Below are 21,468 nucleotides of genomic sequence, written 5' to 3'. Positions count from 1 at the left end.
CCCGGGCAACAGTTGTTGTATGGGTAGTCTCTCCCATCTCAGCCACTGAAGCTTGTAACTCCTCCAGAGTTGTCATAGGTGTCTTGGTGGAGTCCCTCACGAGTCCTCTTCTTGCACGGTCATTGAGTTTTTGAACTGAATTGAATTTAATTGACTTTATTACTTTCATCCTTCATATACATGAGGTCTAAAAATCTTTACGTTACATCTCTGACTGAATGTGCAATGTGCAATTTACAGCAATTTATAATAAATAGTATGTACAACAGGACAGTCAATATAACATAGAAATACAGTTGTATCAGCATGAACTAAGCAGTCTGATAGCCAGGTGGAAGAGGCTGTCCTGGAGACTGTTGGTCCTGGCTTTTATGCACCGGTACTGTTTCCTGGATGGCAGCAGCTGGAACAGCTTGTGTTGGGGTGATTCAGGTCCCCAAAGATCCTTCAGACTCTTTTTACACATCTGTCTTTGTAAATATCCTGAATAGTGGGAAGTTCACATCTACAGATGTGCTGGGCTGTCCGCACCACTCTCTGTAGAGTCCTGTGATTGTGGGAAGTACAGTTCCCATACCAGGCAGTGATGCAGCCAGTCAGGATGTTCTCAGTTGTGCCTCTATAGAAAATTCTTAGGATTTGGGGGCCCAGACCAAACTTCTTCAACCGTCTGAGGTAAAAAGATGCGCTGTTGTGCTTTTTTCACTACACAGCCGGAATGTACAGATCACGTGAGATCCTCGGTGATGTGTATGCCGAGGAACTTAAAGCTGTTTGCCCCCGCGATCCCAGATCCACTGATGTCAATAGGAGCTAGCCTGATTCCATTCCTCCTGTAGACCAAAACCAGCTCCTTTGTTTTTGCAACATCGAGGACGGCAGATTTACAGCTGTGCCATATTCTTTCCATTTCATGATTATTGACTTAACTGTACTCCAAGGGTTATTAAGTGACTTGGAAATTTTCTTGTATCCATCTCCTGACTTGAGCTTTTCAATAACCTTTTAGCAGAGTTGCTTGGAGTGTTCTTTTGTCTTCATGGTGTAGTTTTTGCCAGGATACTAACACCAGCAGTTGGTCCCAGATACAGGTGTATTTTTAACTGCAGTCCATCGAAACACCTCGACAGCACATAGGTCTTCAAAAACAAATTTCCATTTAACTAATTACAGTCGGCCCTCCTTATCTGTGAATTCCGCATCTGCGAATTCAACCAACTGCGAATCGAGAAAACCCGGAAGTGCTCTTCCAGCACTTGTTGTTCCAGCATGTACAGACTTTTTTTCTTGTCATTATTCCCTAAACAATGCAGTATAACAGCTATTTTACGTAGCATTTACATTGTATTAGGTATTATAAGTAGTCTAGAGATTATTTAAAGTATATGGGAGGATGTGCGTGAGTTATCGTGGATCGGGATCGAAAAAAATCAGAAGTTCTCTTACTAAGTAAATCAGAACAGGTACATCCGGTATTATTTAGTGTCAGTTAGTCAAACGTTTGTCTTAGTATATAGTATATATTTTACCTTTCTATGCATATAAAACGCTTAAGAATGTATGTTTCAGCGCCGGCTCGGGAACAGAAGTTCCCGAGTTTGATCCAGTAACAGATCACTCCCGGGTGCACACTCCACCGTGCCGGGTTGATGTGGAGGATCAAAAACCCAAAACCCCAAAACCCAATAATTAAACCACTGCGTTGCTCAGTAATAATTGTAGCTTTCATCAGGGCAGAGCCTTTCTCACTTTATACTTTAAAATTGTTCCGATCGTTGACTGACGTAGCCTAACGCTTTTCCAATGACCGATGGTGTTTCACCTCTTTCCGATCACTTTATTATTTCCAGTTTATTTTCAATCGTGATCGTGATTATTTTCGTGAACAGAAACACTGCAGATTCAGAGCCCATCGCCGGGTCCTAATGTCCACCGCACTGAGACAAGTTAAATAACGTCTGGGGTTCCGCTGGGTCCTAAGGTCCACCTCATTAAGACAGGTTGAATAAGGGACTTGAGCATCTGCGATTTTTGGTATCTGCGAGGGGTCCCGGAACCAATCCCTCACAGATAAAGAAGGCCGACTGTATGTAACTTCTAAAGTTAATCTGCTGCACCAGTGATGATTTGGTGTGTCATATGAAACGGGATGAATACTTACGCAATCAATTATTCTGTGTTTTATATTTGTAACTAACTTTGAACATTTTGTAGTGATCTACTTTCAAGTTGACACAGAAAAGACTTTTCCTGTTGATCAGTGTCAACAATGTCAAATTAAATCAACTCTGATTCAATACTTTAAAACAATAAAATATAAAATCTTCTGGGGGGGTGTGAATACTTTTTAAAGGCACTGTACTTATATATCCGGTCCTTTACAATATCTTCCAATAACTTTCCCACAACTAATGTCAGACTCACTGTTCTATAATTTCCTTGTTTATGTTCAGAGCCTGTTTTAAACGGCAGAACAACTTTAGCTTTTCTCCAGTCCTCTGGTACCGCTCCTTTTGCAAAGGATGGTTTAAATTTCTCTGCTGCAACCCCAGCAATTTCTGCACACCTCTTGTAGGGTCTGAGGGAACACCCTGTCAGGAATTTATCCACCCTGATTTGCGTCAGGGTAGCAAACACCTCCCCCTCTGTAATCTGCACATGGTCCATGAAGTTGATGCTGCTTTGCCTTAATTCTAAAGACTCTGCATCTATCTCTTGAGTAAATACAGATGCATATCATCTGCAAACTTTGCAACAGAGCCATCAATTCCATCATCAAATCATTGACATATAACGTAAAAAGAATCAGTCCCAATGCAGACCTCTATGGAACACCACTAGTCACCAGCAGATAACCAGAAAAGCTCCCCTTTATTCCCACTCTTTGCCTCCTGCCAATTAGCCACTCCCTTATCCATATTAGAATCTTTCCTGGGCTCGTAGCTTGTTAAGCAGCCTCATGTGTGGCACCTTGTCAAAGGCCTTCTGAAAATCCAAGGACACAACACCAACCGATTCTCCTTTGTCTTTACAGCTTGTTGTTTATTCAAAGAATTCCAACAGATTCCTCAGGAAAGATTTTCCCTTGAGAAAACCATGCTGATTACGGCCTATTATATTATTTGCCTCAAAGTACCCTGAGACCTCATCCTTAAAAATCAACCAACATCTTCCCAACCACTGCAGTCAGACTAACTGGCCTATAGTTTCCTTTCTTCTGCCTCCCTCCCTTCTTAAGGGTGGAGTAACATTTGCAATTTTCTAGTCTTTTGTATCCATTGTAGAATCTGGTGATTCTTGAAATATTATTAATGCCTCCATGATCTCTTCAGCCACCTCTTTCAGATCTCCAGGGTGTACACTATCTGGTCCAGTGACTTATCTACCTTCAGTCCTTTCAGGTTCCCATGAACTTTCCCTCCTGTTATGGTAACTTCACCAACATCATGACCCCTGACACCTAGAACTTCCACCATACTGCTAGTGTCTTCAACAGTGAAGACTGATGCAAAATACTTCTTCAGTTCCTCCGCCGTTTTGTTGTCCCCCATTACTATCTCTCTGGCATCATTTTTGAGTGGTCCGATGTTCATTCTTACCTCTCTTTTACACTTTATATATATGAAGAAACTTTTGATATCCACTTTAATATTATTGGATCGCTTGCTTTTGTAATCCATCTTTCCCTAGTGACTTATTTAGTTGCCTTCTGTTGGTTTTTAAAAGCTTCTCATCCTTTAATTTCCCACTAACTTTTGCTTTATTATATGCTCTCTCTTTGGCTTTGACTTCTCATGTTAGCCATGGTTGTGTCATCGTTCCTTTAGAAAACCTCTTCCTCTTTGGGATGTATATATCCCGTGCCTCTGAATTGCTTCCGGAAATTCCAGGCTTTGCTGACTGCTGTCATCCCTGCCAGTGTTCTTTTCCAATCAATTCTGGCCAACTCCTCTCTCATGCCTCTGTAATTCCCTTTACTCCACTGAAATACTGATACATCTGACTTGAGTTTTTCCTTCTCAAATTTCAGTGATCACCCCCCAAGGGTTCTTTTACATTAAGCTCTCTAATCAATTCCGGTTCATTGCACAACACCCAATCTGAAATATCTGATGCTCTTTTGAGCTCAACAAGCTGTTCTGAAAAGCTACCTCGTAGGCATTCTAGAAATTCCCCCTGCAGGAATCCAGCACCAGCCTGATTTTCCCAATCTACCTGCATACTGAAGTCCCCCATGACTATTGTAATATTGCCCTTGTGGAATGCAGCTACCTGACCTTCAGCACTATTATCCGCCTTTCCTACCATACTTCCTGCATTGACATATATGCAGCTCTGAACACAGGTCACACCATTCCTAACTTTGTCCGAGGTCTTTCCAGCATTTGCCTCCACAAACTCTCCCCTATCTGCTGCTGTAGAGGCATAGTTTTAAGGTGAGGGGGGGGGGGGAAAGATTTAGCAGGAACATGAGCAGCAACCTTTTTTCCACTGAAGTTGCTATGTGGAATAAGCTGCCAGGGGAGGTGGTTGAGACAAGTACAATAATAACAATTGTAACAATACTCAGTATTCTGGCTGGTCGTATCATGATCTGGTCTGGCAATCCGAATGCACGGGAATGTAAGAAGCTGCAGAGAGAAGTGGACTCAGCCCAGTACATCAGGGGAAAATCCCTCCCCACCATTGGTAGTATCTACAGCAGGTGCTGCCTCAGGAAGGCAATTCCATTATTAAAGAGTTTCACCATTCAGCCATGACATCTCCTTGCAGTGACCATTAGGCAGAAGCTACAGAAGCCTGAAGTCCCCACACAACCAGGTTCAGGAATAGAAACTGTTCAGTTCATGAACTAACTCACAAAACTCTAATCACTACCTCAGTACAACACTGTGACAACCTTGATCACTTTGCACTACAACAGACTTTGTTTATTTTGTTTTTCAATCTGATTGTGTTCTTTCTTGTAAAAATTATGTATAATTTATGTTTTCATTGTGAGTGCTACCTCTGTGATGTTATATAGCCTGTGATGTTGCTGCAAGTGTGTGTGTTTTTTGAGCTGGTGCTTACATGGACTTGTGCATGGAACATTGAAACTTTGCATAGACAATCTGTCGGGCACATGGACAAGGAAGGTTTAGAAGGATCTGGGCTAAACACTGGCAAAAGGGGCTAGTTTGGATGGGGCCTGGTGGTCATCATGGACCAGTTGGGCTGATGGACCTGTTTCTGTGCTGTATATCTCTACAATTAAACATCAGTGAGAGTGATGAAGTCTCAGAGCCTCCATTATAACAGTCCATTGCAGCCATTTCTGGTTCTTCCAGTAAACACCTATTGACTTGACCGGAGGAGGCTGCTTGGGCAGTTGTGGACTTTCCACCTCATAGAATTTTACTGAACTAATCCCGCTGGGGTGCATTGCAGATTTTTCCATTGTCTCATTCACTGATCTTTATTCTACAGACGATCTCTTCCCTGCTCTTCCTGACTGGGTCCTGCCACTGGTCATCACCATTTGTGTTACAATTGCTGCTAACTCTACTGTGATTTATTGGAATGTGAAACAAAACAGACGCATAAAAGGTACGTTTCTGCAATATTGTGAAGTACTGGCCTGGAAATCCACTGGAACATCTCCCAGTTTCCCTCTGAAATTTCGATGAAAAACCAGACCATTTTCTGGAGAAATCATGTAAAATCCACATTTCCCAGCAAGGTCTGACATTCCAGCAGTGAATGTTGTCTCTGGAAATAATATTTGTAGCCATAGAGATGGGAAGTAAGGAAGGAAACTGCCCGATGTTGCATCTCCTGTGTCTGCATGATGACGTGCCCGGAGGTTCAACTGGTCACTGATTCACCTGCTTCCGGTAACCTGGTTCACGATGTTTAGGCTTCTCTACAGTGGTGAGACTGGGCACAGTTTATGTGATAACTGTTTAATAGCTGAAACAAAATTTTAGAATATGCATTTTCACTACGCATCCTATCCCTGTGAGCTCTCACTCACAGTGCCCTACAATGGTCTAAAGAGACTGACCAGGGGCAGAAGAACAGAACTTCATCTTTAAAGTATAAAGCACAAAAAATGCTGGTGGAACTCAGCATCTGTGGAAAGAAATAAACAGTCAACGTCTCAGACCAAGACCCTTGATTGGAAAGGAAGGGTGAAGAAGCCCACAAGAACATGGGTGGAGGGGACGGAGTACAATCCAGAGGCTGGTAGGTGAAGGCAGGTGAGGGAAAAGAGTGGTGGATGAGGGAGAGAATTGAATTGTGAAGATGGGAGATGATAGACTGAAAAGTAAAGTGCTGAAGCAGAAGGAATCTTTATTGGAGAGGAGAATGGATCAGGGGAGAGAGAGAAGAAGGAGGGAGCTGATAGGCAGTGGAGGAGAAGCAGTAAGAGGGAAGTCAGAATGGGGAATGGAACAAGAGAAGAGGGAAAGCATCAGAGGGAGGTGATAGGCATGTTAGGAGAGAAGCACTGTAGGGATACCATACAGCCCTCATTGCTGAGGGAAAGCTCCATTCAATGCAGGTTGGCACTTCCATTGTATCCTGGATAATGGACTACCTGACTGGCAGACCACAGTTTGTGTGGCTCCACAGCTGTGTGTCAGACATGGCTAGAAGCAGCACTGGGGACTCATAGGCAACTGTATTGTCTCCCTTCCTGTTTACCCTGTATACCTCAGACTTTAGATACAACACTGAGTCACGTCATCTGTAGAAAATTATCTGATGACTTAGCAATAGTGTATAAAGGGAGGCTGGGAGGATGAATACAGGGCCCTGGTGGAGGACGTTTGTCATGGGTCTGAGGACTGGAATACGCAAATATCACTCCACTCTTTAAGAAGGGAGGAAGGCAAAAGAAAGGAAATTATAGGCCAGTTAGCCTAACCTCAGTGGTTGCTAAACTGTTGGAGTCTATCATTAAGGATGAGGTTTTGGGGTACTTGGAGACTAATGATAAAATAAGTCAAAGTCAGCATGATTTCTGTAATGGGAAATCTTGCCTGACCAATCTGTTGGAGTTCCTCGAGGAAGTAACAAGCAGGGTGGACAAAGGAGAGGCAGTGGATGTGATTTACTTGGATTTTCAGAAGGCATTTGATAAGGTGCCACACATGAGGCTGCTTAGCAAATAAAATCCTATGGCTCTCACAGGAAAGATACTGGCATGGAGAGGAATTGGTGGAAGGCAGGAGGCAGTGAGTGGGAATAAAAGGGGCCTTTTCTGGTCGGCTGCCACTGACTTGTGGTATTCCTCAGGGGTTGGTTTCCTGTGGTGGAGATATCCAGAACTAGAGGGCACAGCCTCAAAATGGAGGGGTGACCTTTCAGAACAGAGATAAGGAGGAATTATTTTTGCCAGAGAGTAGTGGATCTGTGGAATGCTCAGCCACAGACTGTGGTGGAGGCCAAGTCAGTGAGTTTATTTCAGGCAAAAGTTGAACGTTTCCTGATCGGTCAGGGCACCAAAGGATATGGGGAGTGGCAGGTTCATGGGGTTGAGTGGGATCCGAGATCAGCAATCCTGGATGGTGGAGCAGGCTCGATGGGCTGAATGGCCTAATCTGCTCATCTGCCTTCTGGTCTTGGACTTTGTCAAATGGTGCAAGCTGAATCACGTTCAGCTCAACATCAGGAAGGCAAAGGAGATGGTGATGGACTTTAGGAAGACTGATCCCACACTGCTCCCTGTTACTATTGATGGTGAGAACGTGGACGTGGTGAGGACCTACAAGTACCTGGGGGTGCACCTGGATGACAGACTTGAGTGGAGCACCAACACTGAAGCTGTGTACAAAAAGGGCCAGAGTTGCCTCTACTTTCTGAGGAGACTGAGGTCCTTTGGAGTCTGCAGGCCTCTCTGTCTCATGTTCTACCAGTCTGTTGTCACCAGGACAATCTTCAATGCAGTGGTGTGCTGGGACAATGACAATGGCGTCAACACTGGTGATGCCAACAGGCTCAATAAACTGATTAGACAGGCTGGCTCTGTAAAAGGAGTCAAACTGTGCACAAAGGACCCGACGGAAAATATGGGCAATGTTTCTCACCCTCTGCATGTCACCTAGACTGAACAGAGGATCACTTTTAGTAATAAACTAAGACAACTGCGCTGGTCCAAAAATTGCTGTATGAGGTCATTCTTACCCTCAGCCATTAGGCTCGATAATGAGTCAACCTCTAGAGGGGAAGTGATGACCCCTCCTGTTAGACTGTTTGAAGTAACATTTTTAATTCTAATGTCTATAATATCCTTTGACTACAATAAAGTATCTATCTAGAAGGGGTCAGAGGGGAGTCAGAATGGGGAATAGAAAAATAGTGGAGGGAGAGCATCAGAGGGAGGTGATAGGCAGGTTAGGAGAGAGGGGGTAAGGAGGGAGTCAGAATGGGAAGTGGAAACAGAGAGAAGTTGGGTGGGGGAGAAATTGATATTCATGCCATTAGGTTGGAAACTAATATCAGGTGTTGCTTCTCCAACACAAGAGTGGCCTCATTGTGCCAGGAGAGGAGGCTCAATATGTCGGAATGGGAATGGGGATCGGCATTAAAATGGTTGGCCACTGGGAAATCCTGCTTGATGCAGGTGGAGTGATGGTGCTGACAAGACAGTCCCCCAATCTACATCGGGTCTCACAAATGTAGAAGAGGTCACACTGTGAGCACCATATACAGCTGGTAGCTCACAGTATTTCAAATTCAACACTGAGTGTAACCACTTCAAACCATGATCACTGTGTTCATGTTTTCCTACAGCAACTGTTGGGAATGGTTTTTGTGTTGTCATTTATCGTCTCCACAGCTGCCTGACCCTCTGAGTGTTCCCCATTCTTTCAGATCTCCAGCATCTGAAGCGAAATCATTGTCCTGAAAATTTGTTGTTGTTCTAATATACCACTGGTCTGTCTTTTCAGAGCTGGAACTTCAGAAATCCATTGTAGAATCTGGTAAGAGTTCAATATTGAAATATTCAGAAACTACAAGAAATAGCCATTTTATTTAATAAAAACATTTTCTTCTGTGAGGATGAATTATTTCTTTCATGACATTGCTCTGTTTAGAGATTTGTATATTAAGAATAATAAACTAATTCCCTGTATTTTGCAACCAAGGCTCCTTAAAATAATCTTGATCAAATACAAGAGACTTCAGATTTGGAGTGAACAATCTTCTCTGGGAACATTGGGTTAAACATAATCTGTCGGGGGGGGGAGGGATGGTTGATGAGCAAAGGTCTTTCATATTTGGGGTAAAACTGCATTAAGACGATGTTTTCGGTTTAAAGCCTCCATAAAGACTGATGCAGGATTTTGACAAAAATTGTCAAAATTTCACTTCACCACCAGCCCGCCCCCCACCCCAGAGATGCTGCTCACTGATTTCCTCCACCCATTGTTTGATGTGTGAACTAATCCTCGACGTGTGAATGAAATGCTCTGGGTGGAATTTTCCAAGCCATTGTGCTTTGGGTGTTTCACCTCAACCTCGAGAACATGGTGTTAAATTCCCAGAACTGGGTTTGTATTTCTGCACCAAAGATCAATCACCACTCTGACACAGGCTGGAATATCACAGGGTCAGATGTTGCTGATCCCAGCCCACACTCACCCCATGTCTGCACCCGTGTTCTGCAGTCCGACAGTCCCGAAGGTCCGAATAATACCTCTCACACCCTCACCTCCCACACACACCCTCACCTCCCCCAACTTCGCCTCACCTCCCCCACACTTTCCCTCACCTCCCCTACTCCACTCAACTCCCCCTCCCCCTCACCTCCTGCACTCTTCCCTCACCTCCCACAGTCTGCACTCACCTCCCACCCATCCCCTCACCTCCCACACACCCCCTCACATCCCACACTCACCCTCACCTCCACACTCACTCTCGCCTCCAACGCTCTCCCCCTCATGTCCCACACTCCCCCCTCACTGCCCCCACTCCCCCTCACCTCCCACACTCACGCCACGCTCCCGAATAATGGCTTCAAGACAAATTCAAGGAAACAAAGTTTATTAACAGTTCTGCAGAGCTGGGTGCCTTCAGAGAAGGGAACCCTGAACCTTACAGGGCAGCAGGTTTTTCCTTCTTCCTTACCCCTCCCCTCCCTGACTCGGGAGGTACACAGTGTTTTCCCATTCCATATTTGGAGTTGTTTTTTTACACATTTCTGTAAAACAATAGTCCATATCTCAGGACTTCAATGATTCCACAAACAGTTAATCTTGTCAGGGCTTCTGCATTCATAATTAAATCACATTTGTTTACAGACTTTAACCCAGACATAATCAAATCACATTTGTCCCTGGACATAATTAAATCACATTTGTCCTCTGACTTTAACCCAGACATAATTAAATCACATTTGTCCTTTGACTTTAACCCAGACCTCTTTCAGAAACACACATCTTAATTTTGAGTCTCACATCCCCCAACTCCACCTCACCTCCCCCACACTTTCCCTCAACTCCCCCTCCCCCTCACCTCCTGCACTCTTCCCTCACCTCCCACAGTCCGCACTCACCTCCCACCCATCCCCTCACCTCCCACACACCCCCTCACATCCCACACTCACCCTCACCTCCACACTCACTCTCGCCTCCAACGCTCTCCCCCTCATGTCCCACACTCCCCCCTCACTGCCCCCACTCCCCCTCACCTCCCACACTCACCTTCAACTCCCACACTCCCCCTCACATCCCACACTCACCCTCAACTACCACACACCTCTCACCTCCCCCACTTCCCCCTCATCAAATCATTATAGATTTGCTAAGGCTACTGGGGAGACTTTAAACTAGAATGGTTGGGGGGTAGGAATCAATTTGAAGAAACTAGGGGAGAGGAGGTTAGTTCACAAATAGAGAAAGCTAGCAGACAGTGTGTGAGGGAGGATAGGCAGGTGATAGAGAAGGGGAGCGCTCAGACTGAAGATGTAGGGGAGAAGGAAGAAAGAGATTATAAAGTTGATCACATTGTTAGGGATAAACAGAGAGGAAGAGGTAAGAGGGTTTCTTAAATGCATCTATTTTAATGCTAGGAGCATTGTAAGAAAGGTGGATGAGATTAGAGCACGGATTGATACCTGGAAATATGATGTTGTAGCAACATGGTTGCAGGAGGGGTGTGATTGGCAACTAAATATTCCTGGATTTCGTTGCTTCAGGTGTGACAGAATCAGAGGGACAAGAGGGGGAGGTGTTGCATTGCTTGTCCGAGAAAACATTACAATGGTGCTTTGGCAGGATAGATTAGAGGGCTTGTCTCGGGAGACTATTTGGGTGGAATTGAGGAATGGGAAAGGTGTAATAACACTTATAGGGGTGTATTATGGACCACCTAATGGGGAGCGAGAATTGGAGGAGCAAATTTGTAAGGAGATAGCAGATATTTGTAGTAAGCACAAGGTTGTGATTGTGGGAGATTTTAATTTTCCACACATAGACTGGGAAGCCCATACTGTAAAAGGGCTGGATGGTTTGGAGTTTGTAAAATGTGTGCAGGATAGCTTTTAGCAGCAATACATAGAGGTACCGAATAGAGAAGGGGCAGTGTTGGATCTCCTGTTAAGGAATGAGATAGGTCAGGTGATAGACATGTGTTGGGGAGCACTTCAGGTCCAGTGATCACTATACCATTAGTTTCAATATAATTATGGAGAAGGATAGGACTGGACCCAAGGTTGAGATTTTTGATTGGAGAAAGGCTAACTTTGAGGAGATGCGAAAGGACTTACAGACAGACATACTTTATCGATCCCGAGGGAAATTGGGTTTCGTTACAGCCGCACCACCAAGAATAGTGAAGAAATATTGCAATATAAAACCATAAATAATTGGGACAATTTGTTTTATGGGAAGGATGTAATGGAGAAATGGAGGTCATTTAAAGGTGAAATTTTGAGGGTACAGAATCTTTATGTTCCTGTTAGGTTGAAAGGAAAGGTTAAAAGTTTGAGAGCGCCATGGTTTTCAAGGGATGTTGGAAACTTGGTTCGGAAAAAGAGAGAGATCTACAATAAATATAGGCAGCATGGAGTAAATGAGGTGCTCGAGGAATATAAAGAATGTAAAAAGAATCTTAAGAAAGTAATTAGAAAAGCTAAAAGAAGATACGAGGTCACTTTGGCAAGTAAAGTGAAAATCAATCCGAAGGGTTTCTACAGTTATATTAATAGCAAAAGGATAGTGAGGGATAAAATTGGTCCCTTAGAGAATCAGAGTGGACAGCTATGTGTGGAGCTGAAAGAGATGGGGGGAGATTTTAAACAGTTTCTTTTCTTCGGTATTCACTGAGGAGAAGGATATTGAATTGTGTAAGGTAAGGGAAACAAGTAGGGAAGTTATGGAAACTATAACAATTAAAGAGGAGGAAGTACTGGCACTTTTAAGGAATATAAAAGTGGATAAATCTCCAGTTCCTGACAGGACATTCCCTATGACCTTGAGGGAAGTTGGTGGAGAAATAATAGGGGCTCTGACAGAAATATTTCAAATGTCATTAGAAACGGGGATGACGCTGGAGGATTGGCATTTTGCTCATGCGGTTCCATTGTTTAAAGAGGGTTCCAAGAGTAAAACTAGCAATTATAGGCCTGTCAGTTTGACGTCAGTGGTGGGTAAATTAATGGAAAGTATTCTTAGAGATGGTATATATAATTATCTGGATAGACAGGGTCTGATTAGGAACAGTCAGCATGGATTTGTGCGGGGAAGGTCATGTTTGACAAATCATTGAATTTTTTGAAGAGGTTACGAGGAAAGTTGACGAGGGTAAAGCAGTGGAAGTTGTCTACATGGACTTCAGTAAGGCCTTTGACAAGGTTCCACACGGAAGGTTAGTTAGGAACGTTCAGTCATTAGATATTAATATTGAAGTAGTAAAATGGATTCAACAGTGGCTGGATGGGAGATGCCAGAGAGTAGTGGTGGATAACTGTTTGTCAGGTTGGAGGCCGGTGACTAGTGGTGTGCCTCAGGGATCTGTATTGGGTCCAATGTTGTTTGTCATATACATTAATGATCTGGATGATGGGGTGGTAAATTGGATTAGTAAGTATGCAGTTGATACTAAGGTAGGTGCGTTGTGGATAATGAAATAAGTTTTCAAAGCTTGCAGAGAGATTTAGGCCAGTTAGAAGAGTGGGCTGAACGATGGCAGATGGAGTTTAATGCTGATAAGTGTGAGGTGCTACATTTTGGTAGGAATAATCCAAATAGGACATACATGGTAAATGGTAGGGCATTGAAGAATGCAGTAGAACAGAGTGATCTTGGAATAATGGTGCATATTTCCCTGAAGGTGGAATCCCATGTGGATAGGGTGGTGAAGAAAGCTTTTGGTATGCTGGCCTTTATAAATCAGAGCATTGAGTAGAGGAGTTGGGATGTAATGTTAAAATTGTACAAGGCATTGGTAAGGCCGGATTTGGAGTATTGTGTACAGTTCTGGTCACGAAATTATATGAAAGATATCAACAAAATAGAGAGAGTACAGAGAAGATTTACTAGAATGTTACCTGGGTTTCAGCACCTAAGTTACAGGGAAAGGTTGAACAAGTTAGGTCTTTATTCTTTGGAGCATAGAAGGTTGAGGGGGGACTTGATAGAGGTATTTAAAATTATGAGCGGGATAGATAGAGTTGACATGGATAGGCTTTTTCCATTGAGAGTAGGGGAGATTCAAACAAGAGGGCATGATTTGAGAGTTAGGGGACAAAAGTTTAAGGGTAACACGAGGGGGAATTTCTTTACTCAGAGAGTGGTAGCCTTGTGGAATGAGCTTCCAGTAGAAGTGGTAGAGGCAGGTTCGGTATTGTCATTTAAAGTAAAATTGGATAGGAATATGGACAGGAAAGGAATGGAGGGTTATGGGCTGATTGAGGGTCAGTGGGACTAGGTGAGAGTAAGAGTTCAGCACGGACTAGAAGGGCTGAGATGGCCTGTTTCCGTGCTGTAATTGTTATATCTCACTACTCTCCCCTCATCTCTCCACTCACACCTCACCTCCCCAACTCAGCTCCCCCACTCCACCTCACATCCCCCACTCCCCCTCACATCCCCCACTCTCACCTCACCACACACACTCCCCTCTCAACTATTCCACACCCCCTGACCGCCTCACCTCCCCCCTCCGCCTCACCTCCCATGCTCCCACCACACCTCCCACACTCCCTCACTTCCCCCACTCACCCCTCACCTCCCCCACTTCCAATCCCACACTCCACCCTCACGTCCGCAACTCCCCCTCACCTACGCCTCCCCCTCACATCCCCCACTCCCCCTCACATCCCACCCCGCACTCCTACCTCAACTCCGCCACTCCCCGCTCACCTCCCACACTCCCCTTTCCTTCCCCACTCCCCCTCACATCCCCCACTCCCCCTCACATCCCACAATCCCTCCTCACCTCACACACTCCCCCCTCAACTACACCACACCCCCTTACCTCCCACTCTGCGCCTCACCTCCCATACTCCTCCTCACCTCCGATACTCCACCCTCACCTCCCCAACTCGACCCTCACTTACCCCTCTCCCCTTCAACTCCCACACTCCCTTCCTCACCTCCCACACTCACCCTCATCTCCCCACCCCTCCCTCATCTCCCACACCCCTCCCTCATCTCCCACACTCACCCCTCACCTCCCACACTCACCCTCACCTCCCCTTTCCCTCTCTCCCCTACTCCCCCTCACATCCCACACTCCCTGTCACCTCCCCCATTCACAGTTCACCTGCCACACTCACCCCTCACCTCCCATACACCTCTCACCTCCTACACCCCTCCCTCACCTGCCACACTCCACCTCACCTCCCAAGCTCCCGCTCACAACCCCCACTCTCCCTCACCTCCCACACTCACCCTCAACTACCACACTCCTCCCTTACCTCCCACACTCACCCCTTAACTCCCCCACTCACCCTCACCTCAACACTGCACCCCTCACCTCTCATACTCCTCCCTCACCTCTGGCACACCCGCTTCTCCTCCAGCAATCCCCCTCACATTCTACACTCTCCCTCACCTCCACTTTCCCTCCCTCCCCTACTCCCCCTCATCTCCCACACCCCCTAACATCCCACACTCACCCCTCACATCCCACACTCTCCCTCACCTCCAACACTCCCCCTCACATTCCACACTCTCCCTCACCTCCACTTTCCCTCCCTCCCCTACTCCCCCTCATCTCCCACACCCCCTAACATCCCACACTCACCCCTCACATCCCACACTCCCCCTCACCTCCAACACTCCCCCTCACATCCCACACTCCCCCTCATCTCCCACACTCACCACCAACTACGACATTCCTCCCTCACTCCACACTCACCCCTCAACTCCCCCACTCCCCCTCATCTCGACACTCCACCCCTCACCTCCCATACTCACCCCTCAGCTCTGGCACACCTCCTTCTCCTCCAGCACTCCCCCTCACATTCCACACTCTCCCTCACCTCCACTTTCCCTCTCTCCCCTACTCCCCCTCACGTCTCACAGTCACCCCTCCACTCCTACACTCACCACCTCCCCTCACTCCCCCTTACCTCCTCCTCACCCTCCCTTCCCACACCATCTGCTCAACTCAAACACACACCTCACCTCCTCCACCCCTCCCTTTCATGCCACACTCCCCCTCACCTCCCACACTACTCCCTTACCTCCCACACTCACCCAACTCCCCACTCACCCTCACCTAGCACAGTCCTCCCTCACCTCCCACACTCTCCCTCAACTCCCCTTTCCCTCTCTCCCCCTACTCCCCCTCATCTCCCACACTCCCCCTAACATCCCACACTCCCCCTCACCTTCCCCACTCCTCCCTCACCTGCCACACCCCCTCATCTCCCAAACCCACTCCTCACATCCCACACTCCCCCTCACCTCCCACACTCACCTTCAACTGCCACACTCAACGCTCACCTTCCTCATTCCCCCATACCTCCCCTCTCCCCCTCCCCTCCCACAATTCCCACCAACCCCCACACTCCCCCTCACATCCAACGCTACCCTTCACCGCCCACACTCCCCCCTCACCTGCACACACCCCCTCAACTCCCCCTCTCTCCCTCATCCCGACACTCCCCCACTCCCCCTCCCCTCCCATACTCCCCCTTCATCTCCCCTACTCCACCCTCATCTCCCCCACTCGACCCTCACTTACCCCTCTCCCCTCAGCTCCCATACTACACCTCACATCCCACACTCCCCCTCAACCTCCCACACTCACCCTCATCTCCCACCCCTCCCTCATCTCCCACACTCTTCCTCACCTCCCACACTCCTCGCTTACCTCCCACACTCACTCTCTCCTGCCACACTCCCCCACTTCCCAGTCTCACCCCAGACATCCCACACTCCCCTTCACCTCCCAAACTCCCCCTCACATCCCACACTCCCCCTCACCTCCCAAACTCACCCCAGAAATCCCACATTCCCCCTCACCTCCCACACTCACCCTCAAATACCACACCCCTCCCTTAGCTCCTACACCCACCCCTCACCTCTCCTTGCACAATCCCCGCTCACCTCCCAAACTCCCCCTCACATCCCACATTCCCCCTCACCTCCCATACTCCCCCCCTCACATCCCACATTCCCCCTCACCTCCCATACTCCCCCCCTCACATCCCACATTCCCCCTCACCTCCCAAACTCCCCCTCACATCCCACATTCCCCCTCACCTCCCATACTCCCCCCTCACCTAGCACATTCCCCTCTCACCTCTGGCACTCCGCCCTCACCTCCCACTCCCCCTCAACTCCCACACTCCCCCTCACATCCCACACTCCCTCTCACCTCCCACACTCCCTCTCACATCCCACACTCCCTCTCACATCCCACACTCCCCCTCACCTCCCACACTCCCCCTCACATCCCACACTCCCCCTCACATCCCACACTCCCTCTCACCTCCCACACTCCCTCTCACATCCCACACTCCCTCTCACATCGCACACTCCCCCACACCTCCCACACTCGCCCCTCAGCTCCCCCACTCCCCCCTCATCTCGACACTCCACCCCTCACCTCCCATACTCCCCCTTCAACTAGCACACTCCTCCCTCACCTCCGGCACTCCCCCTCACCTCCCACTCTCCTCTACACATCCCACATTCCCTCTCACCTCCCCCATTCACCCCTCAAATCCCACACTCACCCCTCACTTCCCACACTCCCCCTCACCTCGACACTCCCCAAATCTACCTCACCCCCACACTCCCTGCTCACCTCCCACGCTCCTCCTCACCACCTCCACTCCTCCCTCACCTTTCACCTTCCCCCTCACCTCCCATACCCCCCCTCACCTAGCACATTCCCCTCTCACCTCCGGCACTCCCCCTCAACTCCCACACTCCCCCTCACATCCCACACTCCCTCTCACCTCCGTCACTCTCCCTCACCTCCGGCACTCCCCCTCACCTCCCATACTCTCCATCACCTCCCCTTTCCCTCTCTCCCCTACTCACTCACCTCCCACACTCCCCATCACCTCCCACCCAACCCCCTCATCTCTCACACTCCCCCTCACCTCCCCCATTCCCACCTCATCTCCCCCCACTCCACTCTCACCTCCGGCACTCCCGCTCAAATTTCCAACACTCCCTCACCTACCCCACTCTCCCTCACTTCCACCACTCCACCTACCACACTTCCCTCACTTTCCTCGCTCCCCCTCATATCCCACACTCACCCCTGACATCCCCCACTCAACCCTCACCTCATCTTCCCGACTCTAAAGTCACCTCCTCAATTCCCCCTCACCTCGCCTCTATACTTTCACCTCATTCAGTCTCACTCACCTCCCACACTGCCCCCTCACCTCTGGCACTCCCTCCACCCCCCACACTCTCCCTCTCCTCCCCCTCTCCCTGTCACCTCCCATACTCCCCCCTCACCTAGCACACTCTCCTCTCACTTCCCTCACCTCCCACACTCCCCCTCACCTCCCACACTTCCTCTCACCCACTCTCCCTCTCACCCCCACACTCCCCCTCACCTCCCACACTCCCCTTCACCTCCCACACTCCCCCTCACCTCCCACACTTCCTCTCACCCACTCTCCCTCTCACCCCCACACTCCCCCTCACCTCCCACACTCCCCCTCACCTCCCACACTTCCTCTCACTTCACACAGTCCACCTCACCTCACTCCCCCACACCTCAAAATCTCTCCCTCACCTCTCCCACTCCCCCTCACCTTCCACACACACTCTCACCTCTCTCCAGCCACCTCCCAAGCCTCCTCTCTCTCTACCCCATCTACTTCCTCTCCCTCTACCCCTCTCTCCCTACACCCCTCTCCCCACTCTCTCTTTCTCTCTCCTTAGTCGTCTCTCTACCCGCTCCCCTTCTCTCTCTATCCCGTCTCTCACCGCTCACCTCTAAACCGCTCTAAGCCCCCACTCTCTCCACAATCCTCCCTCTAACCCCCCAAAACACTCACTCAAAACCAACTCTCTTTACCCACCACTACCCACAGACTACCAACCCCTCTCTACCACGGCCACTTTCTAACCCCCCTCTCTCTACCCCCTCTCTTTCTCTGTCACCTCTCTACATCCTGTCTATCTAACACTCTTCCTAACCCATCTCTACCCTCTCTCTCTATCCCCTCTCTCTACCCTCACCTTCTCTAACCCCCCTCTCTCTACCCCATCTCTCTGTCTACCCTCTTCTCTCTACCCCCTTCTCTCTACCCCGCTCTCCCTACCTTCTCTCTCCTACTACCTTCTCTCCTTCTACCCACCTCTCCGTCTACCCCTTCTCTCTAACTCCCTCTTTCTACCCTGTCTCTCTACCCCCTCTCTTTCACCCTCTCTCTGTCTACTCCCTCTCTGTCTACCCACTGTCTCCATCTACCCACTCTCTAACCCCTCTAATCCCTCCCTCTCTACTGTCTTTCTACCCCTCTCTCTCTACCCCCTCTCTATGTAACCCCCCCTCTCTACAATGTGTCCCTAACCATCTGTCTGTAACCCGCTCTCCCTAACTCTCTCTCAACCCCTCTCTCTACCCCTCTCCCTCTTTCTCTCTACCCCCTCTCTAACCCCTTTTACCAGCCTCTCTAACCCTCTACACCATTCCTCTACCCCCTCTCTCTCCCCACCTCTCTCTTCCCCGTCTCTCCCCACTCTCTATCCCCAATCTCCATCCCCCTCTCCCTAATGCCCGTGCCCTCTAACCCCTGAGCTCTCTCTACATCACCACCCTCTCTCCCTCACATCCCTCTTCCCACTCCTTTCTTCCCTCCTCTCTTATTCCCCCTTTTCTCCTCACCCCATCTCCCCCACCCTCGCTTTCACTCTGCCCCTCTCCCCTCTCTCTCCTCCCTACTCTCTCTCCCCTCTCTCTTTCTCCCCACCCCCTCTCCCCCCTCTCTCCCAAACCTCAAGCCATTCTCTCCCCTCTCTCCCCATCTCCAACACCCCTCTGCCTTCTTTACACCCTCTCCTCTCTCTTTACCCACTCCCTCTCTACCTTCTCTCTCTATCCACTATCCCCGCTCTTCCCCACCCCTCTCACCTCTCTCTCTGTCCCTCACCCACCCCCTCTGTGCCCTCCTCTCTTTCTCCCCAATCTCTCCTCCCCGTTTCTCTGCCCCCTCCCCTCTGTCTCTATCCCCACTAACTCTCCCTCTCCCCTCCCATCTTTCTGTGTCTCTCCCTTTCCCCCTCTCAGCATTCCCCTCTCTGCCCCCACTCTAGCTCTCCCTTCCCTCGCACTCCTACTTCCCCTCCTCTCTCCCTCCCCATTCCCTGCCCTCTCTCTACAACCCCCATTCCCAGTCTCCTTCCCGTCTCGCACCCCCTCTCGAGCCTTCTCTCCCCCCACCCCTCACATCCCATGTCTCTCCCCCATCTCTCCCCGCCTCTCTCCCCAACCATCTCCCCATCTTTCCCCCACCACAACCCCCACCTCTCTCCCCTCATCTCTCACATCCATCTCTCTCTCCTCCATCCTCCACTCTCTCCCACTCCCACTTTTTACTGCCCCTCCACTCTCCCTCTCCTCCCCACCTCTCTCCCCATCCACCTCCCCACCTCCACTCCACAGAGCATTGAACTGAACTGAACTGAACTCTGCACCATCATAAGACTATTCATTTACCCCTAGACTTCGATGGAGCTTGGTTTTGATTTATATTTCCACACTTCTGTATGTATGTATGTATGTATATATACACACAGAATATATCATTGCTAACCTGTTTTTTATATATTTGCATTTTATAGTACTGTATTACTTAGTTTACAGTAATACCAGACTGCAACGTATTGTTCAATTTCTGCTGGTTTGGTATCCCGGTCACGGGGTATGTGACACGTGCTGTTCGTTCAGATTAATTAATGACACCGTGCACTGATAGAACGAGGTAAAACAACAACATGCAGAGAAAGTGTAACAGCTCCAGAGCAGGTGCAGTGTAGGGAAATGATAAGGAGCAAGATCATATTGAGGTAGATTGTCAGATCAAGAGTGCATCTGATTGTACTAGGAAATCATTCAATAGTCTTATCAGAGCAGGGTAGAAGCTGTCCTTCAGACTGCTTCAGGCTTTTGTATCTTCCACCCCATGGGAAATGGTAATGCTGGAGACTGAGACTCTGGGAAAGTTACTCACATGGTCCTTGATGATAAACATTTACCTTCTCTCCTACAAGTGGTGATACAGAATTAGAAGCTTCTATTATGTATCTAAAGCTGTTTCCTGTGAAATTAATTGCACACTAAATCCACGAGAGATTTCTTCAGTCTTGTCTGTTCTTTCTGTTTTCAGTGTGGAAGAGGATATGTGGCCATGAAGGTAAGATCTTGTGTTACTAGACTGAGAGGTTTAGTATAAACAGCTTTTTGAAAATGAGTCAGTCTCGGTGTAATGGGAGGTATTCAGGAGGTTGAAGGAGTTCAGGGTGATGTCTTCTCACAAAAGTGGAAGAGTCATGTGGTATGATTGCATTCACAGGCTGAAGCATAGAATATAACAGTTTGTATGTTTTGCTTGCAAGTGGGAAGATTTGCTGGTACTGCTCTGGGTTGGTGGGGTGGGGTGGAGTGGTGTAAACTAGTCTTGCAGGGGATGGGAACCAAAGTGCCAGAGCAGATATGGAGCAGTTGTGGGAAAAGATGCTGTTAACACTCCGTACAAAGACAGCAATTGAAAGGTTGAGTATGGTGGGAAGAATGTTCTGAGTTGCATCCATTTCAATGCGAGAAGTATTGTACGTAAGGCGGGTGAGCTTAAAGCATGGATCAGCACGTGGAATTATGACATTGTAGTCATTAGTTGGAGGAGGGGCAGGACCGGCAGCTCAGTGTTCCGGGTTCCATTGTTTTAGACATGTTTTTAAACATGAGAGCAAAATTGGCAAATATGACAGAGCAGAAGAGATTAAAGGGGGAAATCTGGTATCACTAGCCAGGGAAAAATGTTACTGCAGTGCT

The 21,468-nt window shown here is 48.3% G+C and overlaps 1 protein-coding gene across 2 annotated transcripts in view; it reads left to right on the top strand.

The window, feature by feature from the left end:
* Positions 1 to 21,468, top strand: part of LOC140720575 (butyrophilin subfamily 3 member A3-like) — a 68,285-nt gene that overhangs the window by 39,729 nt on the left and 7,088 nt on the right. For both annotated transcript variants that reach the window (XM_073035413.1, XM_073035419.1), the window contains 3 exons: positions 5,470 to 5,589; positions 8,940 to 8,972; positions 20,804 to 20,830. In XM_073035413.1, the coding sequence (XP_072891514.1) occupies positions 5,470 to 5,589; positions 8,940 to 8,972; positions 20,804 to 20,830 (180 nt within the window). The remainder of the gene's footprint in view (positions 1 to 5,469; positions 5,590 to 8,939; positions 8,973 to 20,803; positions 20,831 to 21,468) is intronic.

Source organism: Hemitrygon akajei, chromosome 2 (genome assembly GCF_048418815.1).
Source record: "Hemitrygon akajei chromosome 2, sHemAka1.3, whole genome shotgun sequence".
In the NCBI taxonomy this organism is placed as follows: Eukaryota; Metazoa; Chordata; class Chondrichthyes; order Myliobatiformes; family Dasyatidae; genus Hemitrygon; species Hemitrygon akajei.
Note: the sequence above shows the minus strand (reverse complement) of the source record. Positions and strands in the feature narration are given on the sequence as shown.